The following is a 23,968-nucleotide window of genomic DNA, read 5'->3' as shown; positions in this document are numbered from 1 at the left end:
CTGAGACGTGGCCTTGCACTCTGGCAGGCAGGGAAACTGTCCTCCACGCAACGGGGCCCCTCTCCTCCAGGCGTTGGAGAGAGCCGCAGCACAGTGGGCTTTGTTGGTGGGTTTGTTTGCTTTGATTGTCATGGCTGTTGTGTGGTTTTTATCAACATCTCCCATCCTGCTTCCTTGCCCAGCTTGTCATATACCATGTGGCCTTCTTCTTCCTTTTTTTTTGGTTGGTCATGGGATTTGAACTCTAGGCCTCGGTGCTGCCCCTGAGCTGGTCATGGGACTTGAACTCTGGGCCTGGATGCAATCCCCAAGCTCTTCAGCTCAAGGCAACTGCCCTACCCCTTGAGCCACAGCACCACTTCTGGTTTTCTAGAGGTTAATTGGAGATAAGAGTCTCAGGTCCTTTTGTGCCTGGGCTGGCTTTGAGCCTTGATCCTCAGATCTCAGCCTCCTGAGTAGCTAGGGTGACAGGTGTGAGCCACCATACCTGGCAACAGTGTGGCCTTGTAAACCTCGTTTCATCCTGGGAGATACACAGATGTTGTGAGCTCTGTGGGACACTTCTGAGCCCTGCCTTGCCCTGCTCGGAGGGATAGCCAGACACCAGTGTGCAAGATTTGGGGCAGGGGGGGAGGGGCACGGTGGAGACGGCGGCGGAGACATTCTTTCAGCAGCAGGGATCATTTGTCCTCTGTCTGTGTTTTCTTGGTTATGAACAGTGAGTATGGCTGGGCAACGTCACATGGGTTCCTGCCCTGGTCACAGTGCTTTCCGCTCCCCCAGGGCTGGGATGTGCCTCTGGGGACCCGCATGGCCTGGACTTCTTCCTTGCTGTCCTTGCCTACGATCAGTTCATCTGCTACATGGGTTGTAAGACTGCCAAGTTGAGCTTCTTTGTCTCTGCCACCGTCCCATGCCCTGTGACATTTGTTATGTACCTGCCCTGGGCTGCGGGCTCTGCACACGCAGACCGTTGATCCGCCTTCCCAGGGCCAGGCTGAGGTCTCTGGCTGGTCACCCCTGCCTCACAGATGCCCCCATCTTGAGTAGCACCCTTTCCCTGCTTTGAACGTGCCACCATCGTGAGCACTGAGCCCTCTGTCTGCCTTGGTATGTTTGGTGTTAGCAGCCGATGCTGTGGGAATCAGCTCTGCTGGCAGTCTGCAGTGTTGGGGAGGAGGAGCTAGCCCCGTTTCTCAAGGGCTAGGGAGGACAAGATTGGGTAGACAGACAGCTGGCAACTCTCCTCCTTGTCCTGCTCTGAGTGGAGTAAGAGAACCTGACCTTGGACTCGAGGAAGAGGCTCACACTGGGGTGCTCTGGGAACCTGCATGCTCTCTTGTGGGAGAGAAGAGGCTCAGGGAAGCCACCTGGCAGGGCCTGGACTTCTGGGAGGAGAAGCTTGCTCTGTAGCCTCCGTTCTGTGTGTGGGATGTAGCATGCTCTGGAACTTTCTGGAGCAGCATACTCTAGCATGTTCCTTCTGGAGAGTAAGAAAGAAGAAAAATGGTGCCCAGACCTCCTTGTGTGGTGCCCGGGAGGGCTGGCCGGGGCCCAGAGAGACTTGGGCAGCCGTCCTCCGGAAGGGCCTTGGAGTTTTTAGTTTTTGAAAATTTGAGCTTAGATTTGGGGTGCTGTTAGTGATGCGGGTTGAGTTTCTACCTTGTTAGATGAAGTTGGGGGTGCCAGGCTCTTTTACTGGGTGCCAAGCCCAGGAAAGGCCAGAGTGACCCCTGGAGGCCAAAGCCTTCTCTGCGCTCAGGCTGAGCGGGGGGGGGGGGGGGGGGCGGGGGGGGGCTGGTGCCCGCCCCTGGTGTCTCTTCCTGAGTTGAGAGTAGTAAGGTATGTTTGGCTCATTCACACTCACTGGAGGTGCGTGGCCCATTCACACTCACTGGAGGTCTCTGGCCCAGCCGGAGGAGGAAGCAGGGCAGGAAGCATGGGCTGTGGGGAGTGTGACACCATCCTGTCACATGCAGCCTGCCTGCTTCCCTTCGCCTTCCTCCAGCTGGCCATAGGGGAAATGGCAGGTGACCCCTGCACTGTTGGGTCCTGGGAGGGACATCTGCTAGAACCAGCCCTGGAGAAGGAAAGGAAAGACATCCAGGCCCACTGCTGTCCATCCCCTCTCACCTCCAAGGACTCTGCTTCTTCACAAGCAAAGGGTGGACGTGAAGCGCTCCTCAGACTGCCTGTGGAGCAGCTGTGAAGACGGGGTCTGGAGCAGGAGCTGTTTCTCTCGGTCAGCCTCTGAACCTCCCCCAACCCCCATGGGTGCATCAGGGTCGCTGCGTGTGGGAAACTGCCACTTGGGAGGGACTTTTCTCCTAAAAAATACTCTATGAACAATCCTACTTTGTGTTCTTGCTCCGTGTGGTTTCCCTTGTAGTCAGTAGGTCTGGAGAAAGCTTGGGTGCTGGGGCACAGCTCAGTTGCATGTACAAGATCTGGGTTCTACCCCCTCAGCACAAGGAAAACAAAGCTTGGGAACTGGAATTTCAGAGTCCTTTTATGCCTGTCATACTCCAGACTTTTTTTCCTTTTTGTCAAATAGTCCTTCATAACTTACATATCTTAACCCTCCCCTGATGTAACCCTCATTCTGTCTTCTCTGTGCTAGCATTCCATGCCTACGGAAAAGCCGGGAAGATGCTGGTAGAGACCAGGTAAGCTGCATGGCTGGCCTGTGCTCGTCTTCCTGCAGCTATTAGTGCAGGAAGGACATGTTCACATGGCTTGGCCAAGAACTTCTAAGATGTTTTGAGGAGCTACTTACTGCACAGTTGAAAGTCCAGTATGTCTTGTATCCTTCAAATGATGCCTTCCCCACCCCCCCAAGTCCTGGGGCTTGACTTCGGGCCCGGGCACTGTCTTTGTGTCTTCTTGTGCTCAAGGCTAGCATTCTACTATTTGAGCCACAGCACCACTTCTGGCTTTTTTTCTGAGTAGTTAATTGGAGGTCCTGGAAACCTCCTTTAAATCTTATTAAGACATATATAAAAATAAAAAATTGGGGCCAGGAGTTTGGCCTAGTGGTAGAATGCTTGCCTAGCGTGCACAAAGACCGGGGTTCAATTCCTCAGTACCACATACATAGAAAAGTTGGAAGTGGTGCTGTGGCTCAAGTGGTAGAGCTCTAGCCTTAAGGAAAAAGCCCAAGGATTTGAAAAAAGAAAAAGAAAAAGAAGAACTTGGAGAACACAGCAAAATAATTCTTTCAATGCCGCTTGTTAAACTGTCCCCTTCAACACAGCCGATGGTATTAAACTGAAAATGTCATTTTTTTTCCCTTTGGAGTAAAACTTTATGAGATGAAAAATTTGGTGGGAACTGCACTTTCAGCTTTCTAAATTAGGGAATTATAAACTTGGAAGTGGTTGATGGTTCTTTTAACTTGTCTAACATCACCGTGCACTCCTGAGGTGCCTGTAGAGAGGAAGACACTCCCCCACACAGAGCCCGCCCAGGGCTGTTTAGTGTTCACTCCAGTGAGTGGGCGCCCGAAGCACCCCGCACCCTGTGAGGGAGGCTTGGAAGCAGCAGCTCATCTCTGCCAGCCTCGGACTGCCCCGCAGCAGGGCTCTGTGGGAGGGGAAGGGGCTGGGCTTGCGTGCTTCCACGGAGCACAGCTTCGGTTATGACAAGACAGCGAGACAGCACATTCTTTGAGCTGTTTCAGGCCCAGCTTTCCTGTGTTCTAGCATGATCGGGCTGATGCTGGGAACCTGCATCACCTTCTATGTCGTGATCGGTGACTTGGGCTCCGGCTTCTTCGCTCGGCTCTTTGGCTGTCAGGTAAGGGCAGTCATTGTCGGATGTCCCCGTGTATTTCAGTGCTTGTGCTTCCTTTCCTCCGAAGCAGCTGGGACCCTGCATGGGGCCTGTCCATTCCGGTTCCTTTTCCTGGTGTGGAGAGGTTGCACTGCACGGTGGGTCTGATACAGTGCCACGCTCAGGGCCATGGCGCAGCTCAGAGCGCTGGACTGGCCAGTGCTGTCATCTAAAGGGCAGGAGTGGCCAGGCCCTTGTGCGGCCACTGGGTGTGGCCGTTGGCCAGGGCAGCCTCCCCGGGAGCTCCATGTTCACACTGCCATGTGGGTGAATGCACGTCTTCTGGGACTGCTGGACTCTGTTCCCTGTCCCCCAGATCCCCCTTTGCCCTTCTCTCCAGGGAGCAGAACTGTAGCCAGGGGCCTTCTGGGTACCAGGCGTCGGATCATCTGTGAGGTAGAAAGGACTCCAGTGTACAAAGAGTAGCTGAGGGGCTGGGAGCGTGGCCTAGTGGTAGAGTGCTCACCTAGCATGCACAGATCCTGGGTTTGATTCCTCGGTACCACATACATAGAAAAATGCCAGAAGTGGTGCTGAGGCTCAAGTGGTAGAGCTCTAGCCTTGAAAAAGTCCAAGGACAGTGCTCAGGCCCTGAGCTCAAGCCCAGGACTGGCGAAAAAAAAAAGACTAGCTGAGGAAAAAGGGAGCTAGTCCTCTTCATGACCAGATGTGCCAGGTTTGCACAAGGCCAGAGAACATTCCAGCGCGGTGTCCTATCTGCAGGGCCCTAGTCTGAGTCGCAAATACTTTCGTCCTGTTGACTTCCATCTCCTGTGCTTCGCTGTGGACTGTAGGGCCTCGGCCCAGTCCTGTGCACAGACACTGGCCTGCCCTGTACGCCCAGCCTGCCTCCACCATCCTGTTCTGGGACTTGAAGGAGAAATAGTGCTAGCTGCCGCTGTCGGGCAAAGTTTCCACATGGCGTGTCAGCCACGAGCAGCTTGTCACCCGTCAGCGCGTGGTGGAGGGTGCTCCAACAGGCGAGGCTTCCCTGCTGGGAAGTGTAGGGCTGGCATAAGTGGTCGGTGTGGGAGCTGGAAGAGAGCACAGAGGCATGTTTTCAAAGGGCCTTGGCACAGCTCTTATCGCCTCCAGCCAGGTCTGGCTCTGAATGAGGAACCAGGAAGTCAGATGTGCTGGCTGCAGCCACGATAGATGTTAGATACCGCCAGACCTTTGTGAGTTCTGCTGCCGATGTGCCAGCCGGAGGTTGTGTGCTGTCTCTTCTGGATGAGGACTATAAGATCCCTGCTCCTCTTCAAGGGAAGTCAGTTCAGGCATGTGCAGAAGCGCCTTGCAGTGGGCTCCTTTGATTTTCCTCCTGCCCCCATCGCCCACTTCCAGGGGTGTCCGTGGCGGCACCTGCCCCCTCTGCATGCCTCCTTATGTGGAGGGCTCACTCCAGTGGCCGGCGCACTGAGCCACCTTGCCATCCTTGAGCTCTGCCTCTCCGCCCTGATGTGCAGCAAGCAGAGCTGCAAAGATGAGCCTTGCTGGTGGCAGACTCAGCACCTGCTGATTCCCTTCCAGGTGACCGGCACGTTCCGTGTGGTCCTCCTCTTCGTGGTGTCCCTGTGCATCGTGCTCCCTCTCAGCCTGCAGAGGAACATGGTGTCCTCCATCCAGTCCTTCAGTGCCATGGCACTCATTTTCTACACCGTCTTCATGCTCGTGGTGAGTACCACATGCGCCAAAGAAGGTGCTACCCCCGCTCAGGCCTTCCCAGGTCATAGGAGGTCTGTGCCAGCTGCCTTTTGAGGATGCCTGAGAAGCATGCCAACTCCCTAGAACGTGCTGTGAAGCCCACCTGCCCCCAGGCCAATGGGTGCCAGAGCATCGGTGCCGGTGGCGGCAGAAGACACAGAGGGCTCTAGCCAAGTCTGAATTGGTTTGGATTTCTGCAGGCTTTGCAAAATGCAGGTGTGGCATCTATATAATCCTACCCCCGCCCCCCTGGGTTGTGAGCTTGAACTCTGGGCCTGGGTGCTCTCCCTGAGCTCTTCAGCTCAAGGGTACTGACTTAACCCTCGAGCCACAGCCCTATTTCCCATTTTCCAGTAGTTAATTAGAGGTAAGAGTCTCACAGACTTTAGTGCCCTGGCTGGCTTTGAACCTTGACCCTCAGATCTCAGCCTCCTGAGTAGCTAGGATGACAGGCGTGAGCCACCGCGCCTGCCCAGCTGGCATCTACATGTTTTATGGAGACCTTTAACGTGGGTTTATGAGCAGGAGCAGGAGGGCAAGCTGGGTTTTGAGTGAGGGTTGAGGGTTGTCAGATTGGAATTGACAGTGAAACATGGAGGCCTCCCGGAGTACTATCGCGCTGCCTCAAAATGCCAGGTCTCTCCATGGGGAAGGTCATCTCTGCCCTTGCCAGGGGTAGCTGGGTCTCGGGCCTTGCAGGGACATCCTGTAGTAGTCTCCCACTGGTGGGACTGCAGTTCTTCTGTGTCCTCAGCTTTCTGAGAACCAGCCCAGTGACAGCCCCATGTTCTTCCAAGAGCCTCAGCCTCACTGGCTTGAGCTCTTGAAAGGTGTCAATATCTGGCATGGGCCAGGGCCATGAAAGGAAGGACCTGTCCACTTTGAGGGGACGGTTCTTGTAACTTGGGCTGGACTCTGGGTCCAGAAACAGTGGGCAAGGCCTTCCATCTGTGCTAAGCAGCACCACCTGCATAGGTCAGAGGAAGTCCCCTTAGCCAGGTGCCCCTCTTGGCAGTGGGACAGACTGGGGTGTCTTACCTAGTGAGGAGGGAACTGGGGCATGGGGGTCGGCCCTCGACCTCTCCAGGAGACCCTAGGCTCTGCTTGCCTGTGTAAGCCTTGGGCTGCAGTGTGGAGTAGAAAGACCACGCTCCCGCCTCTCTCCTGTGGTGTTTGGCAGTGAGACTCTCTGTACGGCTGCCCTCTGATCCACGTGCCCTGCTCTGTCCTGGGTTCAGATTGTGCTGTCCTCCTTCAAGCACGGCCTCTTTGGTGGGCAGTGGCTGCAGCGAGTGAGCTACTTCCGCTGGGAGGGCCTTTTCCGCTGCATTCCCATCTTCGGCATGTCCTTCGCCTGCCAGTCGTGAGTATTGCTGTGCAGGAGGCGTCAGGGTGGGGGGGGTGGTGCCTTGATTTTTTTAATCTGCTGTTATTGGCTGCTGTTGAGGGCTGTCTTGTCCCAGTGTGGCCTGTCCCCTCCATGCTGAGGGTGGGCGTTGTGTTAGCTGGGAGGGAAGCTGTTGCTGGGACTCACTGGTGAGCGCTCTTAGGTTGCCAGATCCCATGAGGAGAGTTGGCTGTGGGGTGTGACAGCCACCCAGCCATCTGATGGCGTACAGTCCCAAGTGTTCTGCCAGAACTGAGCTGTTCTGGGAAAACTTCAAAGGAGATTGCACCGACACTGGCAGAGGGCTGCTGCAGGGCTCCCTCTGGCCTGTGTGTGTGTGTGCACGTGGGCAGGTGCCCGCAGCACGTGGGGTGCCATGACGCAGACCAGCAGCATCTTCTCCAGCAGGGTGGTAGGTGCCACTGATTCCTACCGGGTGGGAACGGTAACCAGCTGAAAAGAGAGACGGAAATCCAGTGCAGACAGGAAAAGGCTGTCGGCATGGGGGACTGGCGTGGGGGGGGCTCCCCATAGTTTCGGTGGGTACGTATTGTGCCAATTGTAAACTAATGTGACAGATAGAATTTGCTCACACTGCTGTGTTTACACCCACATGCGAGCTCCAAGTCATTTCCCACTTACCGTCTCTCTTGGCAGCTCTGTTTCCACAGAACGTGCTCCAGCCTTGCTGTTTAATGTCCCCATTATCATCAGTGACAGAAATGGCATTCTTGCACTGTGCGCCTAGTCACTGGCTGTCCTTTTGCTTGTGTGTTTGCTTTTCAAAACAAGCCTGGAGTTGGGCTGTCGCATTGGTGGCCACACATCTGCTTGGGCGGGTGTTGGGTTCTGGGCGGGTGGCATACACAACTCACCTAAGGGCAGGCTTTGTCTCTTCCCAGGAGGGCTTGGAGGCCACAGTGTGCCGCCTGGGCCTCAGGCATGAGAATGTGTGCTGGAGTGGTGACAGAGGGCTGTCCCTCCCTGGTGGGCTGCCCTGGGGAGCCGGGCCATGTTGGGGTTGGCAGCCAGTTCCCCCACTTTATGACTGGTGTGGTGTTGCTCTCACCACCTGGCCCTTCTTCTCACTGCGGTAAATGAGTCCTGGGCACAGAGAAGTGGCTGTGGTAGGACTGGACACAGGAGGCCCAGGTGGGGCAGGGCCCAGCAGGGCCTCTCCACGGTCCACTGGGGCTGGTGGAGCTCATGACCTAGCCACTTGGCTTCCGTGGCAGAGGCTCTCATGGTGTGTGTTGGAGGCCAGGGGGACACGTGTTCTTGGCTGTGTGCTGGCCACTCCAGCCGGGCTCCCTGGTGGGACTCCACGCTAGCCAGAGACCTCTCTGTTCATGGTAGATCATGGCCTCCAGAGCACTGGGCTGTGAGGGGGAGTTGCTCTTACCTTGGCCACTGTGGCTGCCCTTTGGCTGAAGCTGGCCTGGTGACTATGAGGTCAGCTTCCCCTGGCCTGGCTTTCCCAGTCGTTCTTTTTTTCGTGTGTGTGTGTGTGTGTGTGTGTGTGTGTGTGTGTGAAATGGGGCTTGAACTCTGGGCCTGAGCGCTGTTCCTGAGCTCTTCAGCTCAAGGCTACTGCCCTACCCTTGAGCCAAACCCCACTTCCCATTTTTAGAGGTTAATTGGAGATAAGAGTCTCAGGTCCTGGACCGGAGTTTGGCCTAGTGGTTAAAGTGCTTGCCTAGTATGCACGAAGACCCGGGTTTGATTCCTTGGTACCACATATATAGAAAAAGCCAGAAGTGGTGTTGAGGCTCAAGTGGTAGAGCTCTAACCTTGAAAAAGTCCAAGGACAGTGCTCAGGCCCTGAGCTCAAGCCCAGGACTGGCAAAAAAAAAAAAAAAAGAGTCTCAGTCCTTTTGTGCCCAGGCTGGCTTTGAACCTTGATCCTCAGATCTCAGCCTCCTGAGTAGGTAGGATGATAGGTGTGAGCCATTGCACCTGGCACCCCAACTCGTCCTTCTTGCATCAAGCTAGAGTGTCCTCTCTGGGTTCTTTTGTGGTTTTTTTTTGAGATTGGTGCCCCAGCAATCGACCTGTGTGGATGGTCTGCATCCTGAGGCTTCCGCTACCCCTCACCACTGGCCTGTCTTCCTTTGCTTTTGAGCCATAGCACTCTGGGACAGGGTAGGAGGCTGCTGGATTCTCTCCCACTGTAGCCAGCTTCTTCAGCCTGTGTCCTTGGCTGAGCTGTCCCCATCATGCTTTTACTTCCATTTCTCCCTATCTCCTCTCTTTATGCTTTGGCCCCCACCCCCTCAAAGTTGCCCTGGTCCTGTAGGCATCCCTCAACCAGGCCTATTGCCTGTGTCCTGGCAGGTACTGTGGTTAAAAAGCCTGTGTGAGGTTGTCATCCCTGCTCAGCTGGTGACAAAGGCCCCTCCTACCTGCCCAGCAGCGCTTCAGTTCTGGCACCAGGCCTGGGACAGGAGCCAGTGTGCTCATCACACAGGCGAGAGGCCGGAAGTTGGGAGATGTGCCTGGGCTGCCTCCTTGTCTGTGCCCACCTCTGGGCCTGTGCTGAGGGCTGAAACTGCTGCAGCCAACCAGGCTTGTGTTTACCTTTCCACTGACAGCGACTCTGGAAGGCTTCCCTTCCCGGTCAGCAGGGCTACTTTCCTTCTCAGAGCCACGCCCCATGCTGCCACACTTGCACTTGTGTGGCACATAGGGCCTTTGGCTTGCTTCATGGTGTTTGTGAAACGTCCAGGTGGCTGGGCTGGGGAAGGGATGTGGGGGCTGTCTAGGGGGAGCAGGGCTCTCTGGAGCTCCTTTGAGCTGCCTGTCCTCACGCAGGCAGGTCCTGCCGACCTATGACAGCCTGGACGAGCCCTCGGTGAAGACCATGAGCTCCATATTCGCATCCTCCCTCAACGTGGTTACCACCTTCTACATCATGGTAGGAGCCCTTGGCACCCTTTCCTCCCGGGGGTCACGTCAGGCCTTTGTGTAGGTAGCATTTGCCATCTGGCTGTCAGGTCTCAAGGACCTTCTCCTGTGTCTGGAGGCATACCGTGTGCCTGTGACCTCGCCCAGCACCCAGGGCCGGGCCCACTGGCCACTTCTGCCTTCACCTGTGCAGGCATGCCTTAATCCGGACCCCTGGGCACCTCAGTAACAGGGCTAGGCCCAGTTACTTTGCCTGGGAGTCCTGCCCGCTGGTCCTCTGAGCCCTGCCATTCATTCAGAAGTGGGCCTGTCCTTCACACCCTCCTTAGGGAGCCCCCGAGGACCAGAGGGAGGGTACCTTCACATTCCAGTCCACAACAGGTACTGCCAGCATTTTAGTAGAGTTTTCTTCCAGGCTTCTTTTATTTGGTATATAAATTGGGGCTTGAACTCAGGGCCTGAGCACCGTCCTTGAGTTTTCTCAAGGCTAGCTGTGTACCACTTGAGCCACAGCACCACTTCCAGCTTTTTCTGTGTATGTGGTACTGAGAAATCAAACCCAGGGCTTCGTGCATGCTAGACAAGCACTCTACCACTAGGCCAAACTCCCGGCCCCTATTTATTGTCTTTCTAAATGAATCAATTGGGCCGGAAGTTCTTGAGCGAACCCCCAGAAACCAGAAGTAGCCTTTAGCTGAAGAGCTCAGGGACAGCGCCCAGGCTGAGTTCAAGCCCCACAACAGAGAAAAACCAAACGAAACCAAAACAGACCTGAGCTGGCTTAGGACTTTGTGTGGTACTTGACCGCCACCTGGAGCCAGCTTCCTTGAGAAGTGGCTGCAGGTCGTTCTGGGGTGCCCCCCCAGTATGTGCAGCTTGGGCTGGCTACATTGCCGTTTCTTCTCCAACAGGTGGGGTTTTTTGGCTACGTCAGCTTCATGGAGGCCACTGCAGGCAACGTGCTGACCCACTTCCCCTCCAACCTGGTGACGGAGATGGCCCGCGTGGGCTTCGTGATGTCCGTGGCGGTGGGCTTCCCCATGATGATCCTGCCCTGCCGGCAGGCCCTGAGCACGCTGCTCTTCGAGCAGCAGGTGTGCCTCTCCAGGCCCCCTCTTCAGTCGGTGTTGCCAGTTCTGTGTTTCCTGGGAGACAGCAGGCGGAGCTTCTCCCAGCTAAAATAAGCCAGCCTCGGTTGAAACGAAGACCTTTAATAGCAGGGTTTTTGTTTTTGTTTTTGGAGCTAGGGACGGAACACAGGCCCCATCCACCCTGAGTGCATGCACACTCTGCCGCCCATCTGCATGCCAGCTGCCTTAGCCCGCCCCAGGGAAAGCCTACTCTGAAAATTGGCTACTTTGAAATTCTGGTTCTGGAAGGCTTGGTTGTCTAGTTATGGCCGGGGTCATTATGTCAGTGTATGGTCCTCACCACAACGTGTTGAGATGCTTCTGTTGGCAGGGTAAACTGAGGCACACCACTCTGACACTGACCCTGGCAGAGCCAGGATCTGAACTGGACATCTTGGGGCTCCTGGGCAGGTGTGGCCAGCAGCCTCTGCTTGAGCCACCCCACCTGAGATGAGCATCTTTGTTGCTGTGCCTGGCTGAGCAAAGCCACAGGCTTTGAGTTGTTATGTCCCCTCCCGTCCTTGCGAGCTGGGATGGTTGTGACACAGCAAAGATCTGTTGGAGATGCCTGTAACACAGCCTGTGTGCACACGCCCGTGCTGAGGAGTGTGTGGAGGGCACTCTGAACAGGCAGGGAGGAGAAACGGGGTCATTTGGCGCAGGGGTCCTGTGGGATCACACGCAGTTATTCACACTGTGTGAAACAGAACCTGTATTGCACCCTGGGGACTGGGCGGTGACAGCAGGTGCTTCAGAACCTTTCCATTTCTACTTTCTTCCATGTAGCAGAAAGATGGCACCTTTGCTGCGGGCGGCTACATGCCCCCTCTCCGGTTTAAGGTGCTTACCCTGGCGGTGGTGTTTGGAACCATGGTTGGTGGCATCGTGAGTCCCAACGGTAAGGTGGGCGGCGGCTTCCCGGCTGGTCCTGTGGCTGCTGTTTCCCCCTTGTCTTGCTCCTGCAGGGAGGGCTGCTAGGTATTTTCTGCCCTGGGCTTGACACTCAGTCACGACTTCCAGTGTTGCATGGTACCCTAAAAAGTGCAGAAACTCACTGTATTTTCTTGTTTGGCACGGAAGGATTAGCAAACACGTGTTGAGACCCGAGCCACTGGTGCCTGGGCGGGGACTTGCGTGGGTATGTCACAGGCCTGATTGTCAAATGAGGGACTGCAGAGCTGCTTAGTCCTTCCTCGGCCACTCACTGCTGAAGTTGCCAACACAGTGCCGAGGGGACTTTGAAGGCCCTGAGCAGCATCGCCACTGTCCAAACATATCTGTCCCCCATGCAGACAGAGGCCAGCTTGTCACCAGAGCCAGGGTGGCTTGCAGGCCCATCCAGAGGCCTGGGTCCAGACCCTGGCAGTGACTGCATGCTCTCGCCCCGGCTTGCCCCGGCTTTTGCACATCTCAGGGCAGGTGACCCAGCCGCTGTAGAACCAACAGTGGATTTCAGTAGAAAAGCATTCAGAGCAAACCCTGTGATGTGCAGACACCTGTTTGGCAAATCTGGGCGGAGTTTGTGGAGGCCTCTGGGCAGGGCCAGTGCCCTGCTCCTCGCTAGTGCTCAGGCAGGGTGGGTGGTGAGCGCTCGCGCTGCCCGGGCCTGATCTGGTCTCTCCTTGTCCCCAGTGGAGACCATCCTGGGGCTCACGGGGGCGACGATGGGAAGCCTCATCTGCTTCATCTGCCCTGCGCTCATCTACAGGAAGGCCCACAAGAATGCCATCTCTGCCCAGGTGAGTGGGCCCCCTCCGTGAGCCGCTGACCAGGCGGCCAGGCGGCTGTGTGTTGAAGGCCGCTGGTCACCTGGCTTTCCCTTTCTTAGTACAGAAAGGCGCTTGGCCAGGGCAGTGGGAAGCAGTGGGTCCAGCCAGGCTGAGCTGCCTTTTCTCTGGTCACTGCCATGGCCCTGCTCCTGGCTTTTTGCTGGTTGATTGGACATGCCTGTCTTAGACAAGGTTGCTGCTCTGGCTGGCTTGGAATCACAGTCTTCTGCGGAGCTGGGATTACTGGTGTGAACCAGCAGTGTCTGGCCCTGAGGTGTTTTCCTTCTGTCTAGCCTCGGCACCCTCAGGGAGGCAGGGCGTGCATCAGCAGGCCCAGCTGTTTTTCTTGCTTTTAAAATAATGACGGTTTCCTGGTGCTCTTGGAGCCCCTCGCAGGTTGCTCCTCAGCCTCGCCTACACACATCGAAGCTGCCTTCTGGCTGTACCTGCTTCCTAGAGCTAGGTGCTAGGAAACACTGCTGTACCCCACGTTCTGGCGGAGCTCCTCCCCAGCCTTGGGGAGCTCCCAGGGTGCCAGCCTTTCATCCAGGGGCACCCCTCCCCTCTTGCTGCAGGCAGGTTTGGGGCCTCCATCCCCAGACCTCACTTTCCATCCTTATTTTTCTCGGCTTCCCTGGAATAAAAGTATTTTCTCATTGCTTTGGAAGCCAGTTGAGTTTCTCTGTCTGAATTGCTCATGGGTTTTGCTCACTTTGTAAAGAGTTGTTACTTTTCTTCATTGATACACATCGGTAGATACTTAAAAAGCATAGCATACATACAGTAAAGCACGTGACCTTTGTCCACAGCTTGGCACATATTTTCTAAGTGACCCCAACCAGGAGCCAGAAGTATCCTGGCCCCCACAGATCCCTTGAAGCCTCCTGTCCTCTGGAGTTCACCACTGCCTGTCTCCCCACTTTTTTAAAGTATAATTTTATTGTTGTTACTAAGGTACAAAGGGGTTGCCAGACTTTCTCGACTTTTGTGTGTGTATACGCTGGTGCTGGGGTTTGAACTCGAGGCCTGGGTGCTTTTCCTGAGTCTCTTTTTTGCTCAAGGCTCCACATTGTACCACTGGAGCCACAGCTCACCTCTGCTTTTTTTAACTGGAGGTAAGAGTGTCACAGGCCTTTCTTGGGCTGGCTTTTGACCTATGGTGCTCAGATCTTAGCCTCCTGAGTAGCTAGTATTCCAGGTATGAGCCACCAGCGCCGGCTGCCTCCTGTCCTTGCCTGTCTGTCTAAAAGAACGTGAGCGGAATCTCATGATGTGTGCCTGTGATGCCTGCCTTTTACTCCGTTCACTCTCGGAGTGCAACCCCACAAGGGCACGGCGGGCATAACTGGTCTCCTGCTGTGTGGGCTCCCATTCTGTGCATTCACTGTGGCAGGACAGATTGCTTCTAGCCAGACACAGTTACTCTAGGTGTTTCATCTTGGTATCTGCACTTGGGTCTGGAGTAATGGTAATCGGTGTTAGTGGGTTCTGCCAGTGTAGAGATTCGTGTGGTAGTGTCTCCAGCAGCTCGAGGAGTGCACCGGACTTCACATGTGCTACCCTTCAAAACTTCATAGCCAAGGGCCAGGCACCAGGCATGGCAAGAGGCAGACCTCACTCAAAAAAGGAGCCAGCCCAGGCATAGTGTAGTCCTAGCTGGTCAGGAAGGCTGAACAGAATTGCAGTCTAAGGCCAGACTAGGGGAGACCTTTGCCAGGTCCTGTTGTAGTCGGTAAAAGAACTGGGCCCCTGTCTAAAACACAGACTAAAGCAAAAGGACCTGGGGTATGGCTCAAGTGGTAGAGAACTTGCCTCACAGGCACCAAGCTGAGTCCAACACTCAGTACTGCCAGTGCGGACCCAAGCATGTGACATGTCTACTATCCCTAGGATGTGAGGCAGGAGGACCACAAGTTCAAGGCCAGCTTTGGCTACCTAGTGAGATCCTGTCTCAAAGAAAAAGCAAACAAAAGTTCAGCAGAAGGGTGTGCATGAATGCGTGCTCAGGAGCCGTGCTGCCCCCAGGTCACGAGTGCCTTTCACGAGGAGACCCACTACTGGGGCTGGGACTCAGCCTGGGTGCTGCCCCTCAGCTTTTCTGCCCAAGGCTAGCACTCTAGCACTTGTTCCTTCCCTTTGTTCTTGCAGTTTGGTAGTTACTTGGAGATAAGAGTTTTATGGACTTTCCTGCCAGGCTGGCTTCAAACCATGACCTTCAACTCTTGCCTCCTGAGAAGCTGGGACTGCAGGCGCAAATCACTGGTGCAGGGCAGAGTTTTTGTTTTTGTTGGTGGACCTGGAGTTCGATCTCAGGACCTGGTGCTTGCAAGGTGGTCTCTCCTTAAGCTGTGCCCTAGCACTGGCTTGTGGTGTTTCCTAGACTCCAGATACAGCAGTGTAGTATACGTTTTCTCATATTCTTCACTGCCTTTTCATTCTTTAAGGTCATCTTTGGATGAATAGAAGTTCTGAGCTATAGTTTGGTCAAATTTATCGACCTTTTTCTTTTTTTTTCTTTGTTGCTGGCCACAAAAAGGTAAAGGAAAACCTTTGCTTGCCCCGAAGTTCTGGAGGTGTGTGTTTGTGTGTGTGTTACCAGTACTGGGGCTTGAACTCATAACCTTGCAATTCTCCTGGCTTTTTTGCTCAAGGCTAACACTCCTTCCACCTGAGCCACAGCTCCATTTCCATGAAGATGCATTCTCGAGGTTTTTTCAGTACAGTTTTGTTACTATTAAGGTGTAGTACAGAGGGGTCACCCTTTGACCCTTCACTGTCCCTGGTTTTCTGCCCACAAATTGCATAGTCCATTTTTCACAGTGTGTAAAGAGTGCCATGATTCTTTTGTGCCCACCTCCTTCCCTCCCTTTCTACACCCTCCTCAAATCCCCCTAGGAAGCAGAAAAGGGAAAAGCAAGTGAAAAACAAAACAAAATCCCTCTCACAACACCATCATCCGGAACAATGTATATTCTGGAGACTGGACGATTTGTCTTGCACATTTAGAGCTTCACTCATTGGGGCCAGTTGTTTGGTGGCATGACACTTTAGTGAGTTCCCCACCACCTGCCATTCACGTCACTCTTAGTCCGCTACAGATCCACGAGGCGCTCGGCCTCGGTCCTCTGGGGCCTGGTCTCTTCTCCTGTCCCTGCTGGAGGTGCTGTGCCTTTGTAACATGTCTTAAGTCCCCCACTGCATACCTCTGCAAGGTGCCTTTCTTATCAGAGGCGTTCTGTGTGCTCAGTTTCCTCCATGCTCATTGGGGTTGCATCACAGAACAGATTAGAGAGTTGACTTTCTCCTTCACAGTGTTTTCCGATTTCCTCTGTGATTTATTTCCTTCCTTCCTTCCTTCCTTCCTTCCTTCCTTCCTTCCTTCCTTCCCTCCCTCCCTCCCTCCCTCCCTCCTTCCCTCCTGCCTTCCTTCCTGCCTTCCTTCCTTCTTTCCTTTCTTCCTTCCCTCCTTCCCTCCTTCCCTCCTTCCTTCTCTCTCTCTCTCTCTCTCTCTCTCTCTCTCTCTCTCTCTCTCTCTCTCTTTCTTTCTTTCCCTAAACCCCCCCCTTGTGGGGCTCAAACTTGGGGCCTGGGCACTCTCCCTGAGTTCTTCAACTCAAGACTAGCACTCTACTACTTGACCCACAGCACCACTTCTGGTTTTCTGGTCGTTTAATTAGAGGTAAGAGTCTCACAGACTTTTGTGCTTGGGCTGGCTTTGAACCATGATCCTCAGATCTCAAGCTCCTGAGGTGCTAGGATGACAGGTGTGAGCCACTGGCGCCTGGCTTGTGATTTCTTCTTCCATCCATAGCTTCTTCAGATTTCTGTGTTAAACTGTTTTTCCCTGTGGAACAAGTTAAGGTTTATTTTGGTTTCAGTCCATCCCATGACCCTAGCTCTTTAGGCCTGAGGTGCATTGGGTGTCCTAGGAGTGAGCTTGTGGCAGAGGAGGGGGAAGACCAGGTGTAGCCCACAGGCTGCCCCAGGGCCTCTATCCTGGGGAGGTGGCGCCCTCCAGGTCCAGCTGATGGGGAGGGTGCTTCAATACCCGACCCTGTGCAGGAGCACCGCACCTCCCAATCACGGCCATGCCCAGCCCCTTTCCACTCCTAATCTCCTTTCAAGAGTCACCCCAGGCCGGGAGTTTGGCCTAGTGATTAAAGTGCTTGCCTGGCATGCATGAAGACCCGGGTTCGATTCCTTGGTACCACATACATAGAAAAAAGCCAGAAGTGGTGCTGAGGCTCAAGTGGTAGAGCTCTAGCCTTGAGAAAACCCAAGGACAGTGCTCAGGCCCTGAGCTCAAGGCCCAGGACTGGCAAAAAAAAAAAAAAAAAAAGAGTCACCCCAGGGCCGGGTGCCTCGCATGCACAGAGCCCTGGGTTCCACTCCTTGGTTCCACATAGACAGAAAAGCCGAAGTGGTGCGATGGCTCAAGTGGCAGAGGAAAAAGTGTCCGAGGACAGTGCCCAGGCCCTGAGTTCAAGCCCCAGGACTGGCAAAAAAAAAAAGTCATCCTAGTGTGGTTGGAGAACTTCAGTCCCATGCTGGTGCTTGAGTCGTCCTGCGGCCTGGTACGTGCTCAGTTCCGCAGAGTTCTGTCCAGTGGCCATGGACTTTACACTTGTTAGATATGCCTGTGTGTGTTGGTAAGGTCAAAACAGGATATTTCCGATTTTACATCTTCTAACAGTCTTTTTTTTTAATCTTACCAATCATGAGAATACCATGATGACTTGTAGTAGATTTTCTTCCTTTAAGTCTTTCCGTTTTACTTTAGTTGGATGTGATCTTATTGGAAACACATGGGTGGTCATGTCTCTGACTCAGCGCTCGGTGAAGCTTTCCACTTGTCTGTGGGATCACCTGCCCTAAAATTGGCCTTCCAGCGGCCTTCCCTCTGCAGGCACCATCACCTCTCTTATTGCTCCTCTGCGTGAGGCCTCTCTCTTACACTGACATGCTATAAGCTTCTATTTCCTTACCACCCTTCTGCTAACAGGAGAAGCTACTGATTCCATCTTACCTCTTGTGTTTTCTTGGTCTTTTCCCCCTTGCTTGTCGGTGCATTTCTGTTCTTGTAGTGTTGGTTATACCAGGCAGTTAATAGGAATCCTTGACTTATCTGATGCCAACTGTAAACTTTTAAAATGATCTTTTCTTAGATCAGGTGAATAGCCCATAACATGTTGATTCCATTTAGCTGGACTTTGGTGTTACTGGTCTTAATGTGTTTTACTTCTTTCTTTTTTTCTTTGTTTTTACCAGACTCTGATCCTCTGCCTCAGCATTCTGAATGTTAGGGTAACGGTTGTGCGTTCTCCAACCCAGCTCTGTGTTTATGGTTGTTAATTTTACATTCAAAGTTCCTCCATTTAGCTGAGTGGGGGTGGCTCACACCTATAATCTTACTCAGGAGGATGAGATCTGAGGATCAAGGTTCAAAGCCAACCCTGGGCACAAAAGGACCCAAGATTTTTATCTTCAGTTAACCCCTAGAAAACAGGTAGTGGGGCTTGGCTCAAGGGTAGGACGCTATCCTTGAGCTGAGGAGCTCAGGGACAGTGCCCAGGGCCAAGTTCAAGCCCTATGACCCACCAAAAAAAAAGTTGCTCCACATTATTACTGTTGCTTCTTCAGCTATAGACCATTCCTGAGCTGGCAGTGTGCTGACTTTATGATAGAATGAAGTCACATTCAGTAGAAACGTTTCTTTGAATTTTGAGTTTTGATGTTTTCTCAAACTCGTGACCTATGGTATACCCTTGTGTATGTAGGCGCTGGCCAGCCCACAACCGGCAGGACCCCGCACTCTAGGCCCCTGGTCAGCTTGCAGCCCGCAAGGACTCCCACCATACTAAGGGGCTGTGCTGCTCAGCTAGGATGCTTCATAGGTCAGGTGCATTCCGTGCATTTTCCCTGTAGGTAGTTGGGTTTGCTGAGTTGTAACTCAGGAGCTTCTGCAGTCAGCCCTCATGGCTGCTTTTCCTTTTTCACTACTTGGTTTTCTGTCATTTGGTCCTGTCCCGTGGCATGCTTGGTATTTCATGGCCACAGCATCTGAGAATCTAGAGGTCTTGGTTGGTGTTTCCTTCTATCTGTCAGCTACGATGAACAGAAGGCCAGGCCCAGCTGATATGGACATGTGGCTAGCTTATCCTCATTCCTCAGATGTCAGACCCCTCACCATCCTGTTGCTGAACTCTGTTGAGTTCCGCTCATCTTGGCAGCTGCTCTGGACTCATTCTCTGCAAAGTTAGTGGCTGGCCCAGGGCATGGGTGAGAATGGAGGAGGGTCTTTCTCCCCCTCAGGCTCCTGCGTCCTGGTGCTCAGGCCCTCAAGTCACTCTGAGTCCAGTTGCTGGCCTGTGTTTTGCTCACAGCTGGCACCACAGACAGGAAGTTGGCCTCTCTCTCTGAGTACCTGGCTGTATTCTCTTGCGTCCTGGCTTCTCATGTCTAAGGTCCTGAAGATATTTAATAAGGGTTTTTATCCAGCTTTTAGAGGTAAATGGGATAGCAGCTCTTTGGGCATAGCTTGAGGCAGAAGTTTCTAGGTGAGTTGAGGAAATAAAACTATTGTCTATGTTGTTACAAGTTTTTTTTGTTTGTTTGGTTTGGTTTGGTTTGATATATCCCAGGTTTTTTGTTTTAGTTCAAGGCTAGCGCTCTACCACTTGCCACAGCACCACTTCCAGCTTTTTCTGAGTATGTGGTACCAAGGAATCAAACCCAGGGTTTTGTGCATGCTAGGCCAGCACTCTACCACTAGGCTATGCTCTCAGCCCCTCATATCCCAGTTTTTTTTTTTTTTTTTATTGTAATTAGTAAAAGGGTTACATGATATTTGCCAGATAGAAGGTGCATTAATTCACATACATTGATACCCTTTCACATGTCTTGGTACCCGCATATCCCAGTTTTTATGCCTGTTGGAGTGTGTGTGTGTGTGTGTGTGTGTGTGACTGGGGATTGAACTCAGGGCATTGCACTTTCTAGCCATGATACTCTCAGGGTGCTGCTGTTGCTGCTTTTTTTCTTTTTTTTTTTTTTAAGTAAAATCATAGACTCACTCCAATATTACTGTTTCTGTTACTTAAAAAAAAAAAATTGGTAATGCTGGGGTATCAGGGCCTTGGGCTAGGCTTTCCGGGCAGGTGTTCTGCCACGTGAGCCATGCCCCCAGTTTATACCAGTAATACTTTTGAAAATGTGTCATCATTTTATTCTGTACTTTTATGATTTCACATTTAACTCTTGATCAATATGTAGTTTATTAGTACAAGAGACAAAGTGTCTTGTTTTTTTGCAAGATGACTCCCAGTTGTAGAATACTGTTGGATGATCCGTCACAGATATGAAGGAATGGCACACTTCCACTGAAGTGAAATGTCTGTCATCATACATTGAATTCTTATACATGTGTAGGCCTGCTGTGGAACTTAACTATAGTTGGCTGTCTATCCTTCCATTACTGCCTTAGTTTCCATGGCTTTGTAGTAGTACTCACTACATTTTGACCTGTCATTCTCTAAACCTTTTAATTTTGATTCCTCCTCTTTTTCCTTTTTTTTTTTTTGCCAGTCCTGGGCTTGAGCTCAGGGCCTGAGCACTGTCCTTGGACTTTCTCAAGGCTAGAGCTCTACCACTTGAGCCTCAGCACTTCTGGCTTTTTTCTATGTATGTGGTATGGAGGAATGGAACCGGGCCTTTGTGCATGCTAGACAAGCACTCTACCACCAGGCCAACTTGCAGCCTGTAATTCCTCCTCTTTTTCTTATGAATTAATTTCCTGGATGTATTTGCTTTAATTCCATATGAATATTTGGCTTCAGTTGATCTGACTTTAACAAAAATAAGCCTTGCCCTTTATTTTAGGTCTAGTTGGCATTTATTGTAACTGTGGATTAATGCTGGATGTCTCTGTGCTGTAATTACTCTGGTCTTCAGGTCCTGCGCAGGTCCTGTTCTTCTGGGGGCCTTTGTGTCCTGGACAATTCTCTGCCATTGGGAAGGGATTGATTCTTCCGGTGGTTTAGCTAGGTGATTGTTTGCGTGTGGAGAAGCTACGGGTGGTGTGTTAATTTTTTGCCTGCTCACTCACTGAACTGTCACTGACTCTCTCTACGGTTCACTTTCCTCCTTCCCATCCCTGTGTTCTCTTGTCTGTGTGTGAAGTACTGCTCTGTTGCTGCAGTAACAGACGTGGGCAGCTGGCGGGGTCCTGGCCCAGCCACTGAGCCCAGTGTTGGTACTGGGTTTGACATGTAACTGAGTGTAGTCACAGCTTCATGTGCGTGTAAAAGTGACCATTGTGTTGTGTCAGCGTCTGACCCACACCTGCGTCTCCACACTTGTTTACATCTACAACGCATGTTACAGTGCCTGAACAGCCTTTTGACGGTGCTCGGAGAATGGTTCTCCCTCGGAACTGGTATCTGGACGAGTTCCTGCCAGCTGCCATGCTGTTCTGGACTGAATGGCAGAGGGCCTGGCTGACTGGTATGCCGGAGCTGGGGTGAACTGGCCACTGGACAGCCTGTGCTCTGTGTGTGTGTGTGTGTGTGTGTGTGTGCGTGCGCACATGCATGTGTGTGTAACACAGGCCATGCTTGGCCACTTCCTGAGTGGGCTAAGCTGGCACTCCCACTCACCCTCCAGACATGGGAGGAGTGGGCGGGGGTCAGAGTTTTCTATCAGCCCATTTTCTTTCCTTTCTTTTTTCCTTTTTTTTCCCCTCCTAGCCTGGGATTTGAACCCAGGGCTTTGGTGCAGTCACTGAGCCTATTTGAGTTCAGGTCTAGTGTTCTACCCCTCAACACACAGCACCACTTCCGGTTTTCTGGTGGTTATTTGGAGACAAGAGTCTCCTGGATTTTCATGCCCCGGCTGACTTTGAACTGCAATCCTCAGAACTCAGCCTCCTGAGAAACCAGGGTGGCAGGCATGAGCCTCCGCCGTGCCTGCTCTGTGTCCCTGCTGGTCGTGCTGATGCTGGCGTGGCCCCCGAGGGTGTGCTGCACGAGGAGGAGGATGGACCGTGCTTAGGTTCAGGCCTCCACAGACTTGTGGAGAACAGCCCATGTGCTGGGGCTGGGCCTCTGCACCCCAGGGCCCCAGGTGTTTGGGGATGAGATGCAAATGGGCTTCTTCCTAGATTTTTCTGTTTTGTTTTTCCCCTGAATTGGCCACATCCAGCTTGAGCGTAGGTTCTCATGGAAACATTTGACCCAGGAGCATGGTTCCAGTGCTCCTGAGCTGGTTTCTTTTAACTAGTTAACACAACTAGAAAAGGTCCTGCAGGAGAGCAGGGCCTCCTCTTTGGGAGGAGCTGCATTGTCTGGTTAGGCTGGCATGAGGAAAGTGGTAAATGGGAGGTCACAACCCGGGTACCAGACCAGGGTCTCCCCTCAACAGAGACAGCAGCGAGCAGGCCACTGATGTGTGCCTCCCAGTGGAAGGAAATAGGGCATATAAAATGTGGTTATTTAAATAAATGAAATTAAGTTAAAAAATAAAATGGTTCTAGCCAGCACAGGTGGCTCACACCAGAAATCCTAGCTACTCAGGAGGCTGCAGTCTGAGGGTCGCAGTTCCAGAGCAGCCCAGGTAGAACAGTCCCCGTGAGACGCGTCTCCAATGAACTATTCAAAACCACAGACGTGGAGCTGTGGCTCAAAGTGGCTCTGGCCTTGAGCAAATGAGTGCAGGACAGCGTCCAGGCCGAGTTCAAGCCCCACAACTCTCCAAACACCACCACCAACAAAACCCACATCAGGGCAGTAGGTCGGTGAGCGTCCCTCTGGCTGTGGAACCAGGGCCTACTGCCTGTGCCAGGCCAGCACAGGGTAGAGCAGGACAGACCCAGGAGCAGGGATTTGGCCAGCAGTGCCCACTCACAGGAGCCACTTCGCATGATGAGGCTTTGTAATGCTGCAGGATTTACCACCAACCCTTGCCCTTCTGAGGAAGAGAGAGGGCCTGAAAAGTTAGGGCTTGAGCACAGCTCTGGGGACACCACAGCTGAGAGAGCTGGCCGCAGCCTCTCCCCCACCGGCCTGGCAGCTCTGGGCATGTCCTCGAGGGGAAGAACCTATACCCAGGCTGGGTGCTGGCATGTGTGGGTGTGCAGGTGATGCAGTCCTGCAGCAGTGTGTGCTTCAGGCTGTGTAGAAGGAACCACCCCTGGCGGATGAATTCTTGCACCTTTTCTGCAGCGCTCAAGTATCTGATGATAGCCTATAATCGCAGCCCTCGGGAGCCTGGGCCAGGAGGATTTCCAGGCTACCCTGGGCTGCGTAACAAGGCCTCTCTGCTCAGCAGGCCTGGCTGGTGGTGCCAGCAGACAGATTGCTTTGATGAATTAGGGGAAGATGTTGTGTCATGGCTTCTGGTGGTCTACAGCTTTGTGAGCCATCCCCTCCCGCCCCTGCTCCTCCCCCTCCCACTTCAGCTCGGGGTCTCTGTCTTGTCCAGGTGGTGCTCTGGGTCGGCCTGGGTGTCCTGGTGGTCAGCACAGTCACCACCCTGTCTGTGAGTGAGGAGCCCCCTGTGGACGTGGCCAAGGACGTGATCGGCGGCGGAGGCGGCGGCGGCGGCAGGCAGGGAGAGGCCGAGGGCGCCAGGAAGATGGAGGCGGCCCGCCTCTCAGGTAAGACACCACTCCGGCCCCCGCAGCCCCCTGCACCTTCTGGGTTAAGCTGGGGTCACTGGGTTGTGGGGCAGGTGGCTCCATTCCATGGGTGAGGTCCGGAACCCTGTGGCCTCTGCACTAGAGCTGGACCCCCTTTGGTCCCTGTGTCGTGGAGCGCACAGCTCCAGCCGAGGTCATCATGCCTGGCCATCAGGACACTACCATCTGCAAACTGACAGGCGTGTGTGTGTTCTGAGGATGTGAATTGCAAGCCACTTTCTGCCTAAGAAAGCCATGGGTTAAGTCTTAGATTGGTTTACTGTTTCATGCTACTGATTTCTGTTAACCAGTGCCATAGGATTCAGATGACACCCAGAGGGCCCTCAGAGAGTCCCAGCAGTGCCAGCAGCTTGTCTGCAGCCTTGCCGCCTGGGCGCCTGGGAGGCGTGCTCTTAGAGGAAGCGGCATGTGTTACTGGGTGGGCGGTCCTGTGCCTGGCTTCCAGCACGGATGAGAAGGGCAGCGGAGGTCCTGTGCTGAGAAGCCCTCGGTCCAGGCGAGTGCCGGCCCAGCTCGGAGGATGGCATGCGTCCTGGGCCGGGGCCTGGCC

The 23,968-nt window shown here is 53.4% G+C and overlaps 1 protein-coding gene across 6 annotated transcripts in view; it reads left to right on the top strand.

Annotated features, from left to right (window-relative positions):
* Positions 1 to 23,968, top strand: part of Slc38a10 (solute carrier family 38 member 10) — a 40,827-nt gene that overhangs the window by 7,249 nt on the left and 9,610 nt on the right. For 4 of the 6 annotated variants that reach the window (XM_090351352.1, XM_090351351.1, XM_090351350.1 and 1 more), the window contains exons 3-11: positions 2,621 to 2,666; positions 3,702 to 3,795; positions 5,362 to 5,505; positions 6,774 to 6,898; positions 9,734 to 9,836; positions 10,738 to 10,920; positions 11,743 to 11,854; positions 12,589 to 12,695; positions 23,202 to 23,376. In XM_090351352.1, the coding sequence (XP_090207478.1) occupies positions 2,621 to 2,666; positions 3,702 to 3,795; positions 5,362 to 5,505; positions 6,774 to 6,898; positions 9,734 to 9,836; positions 10,738 to 10,920; positions 11,743 to 11,854; positions 12,589 to 12,695; positions 23,202 to 23,376 (1,089 nt within the window). Of the gene's footprint in view, positions 1 to 2,140; positions 2,243 to 2,620; positions 2,667 to 3,670; positions 3,796 to 5,361; positions 5,506 to 6,773; positions 6,899 to 9,733; positions 9,837 to 10,737; positions 10,921 to 11,742; positions 11,855 to 12,588; positions 12,696 to 23,201; positions 23,377 to 23,968 lie in introns of all 6 variants that reach the window. The other 2 variants (XM_090351353.1, XM_090351354.1) reach the window with 2 other exon arrangements.

Source organism: Megascapheus bottae, chromosome 17 (genome assembly GCF_031878675.1).
Source record: "Megascapheus bottae isolate mThoBot1 chromosome 17, mThoBot2.hap1, whole genome shotgun sequence".
NCBI classification, from domain to species: Eukaryota; Metazoa; Chordata; class Mammalia; order Rodentia; family Geomyidae; genus Megascapheus; species Megascapheus bottae.
This window is presented reverse-complemented; position numbering and strand designations above follow the sequence as displayed.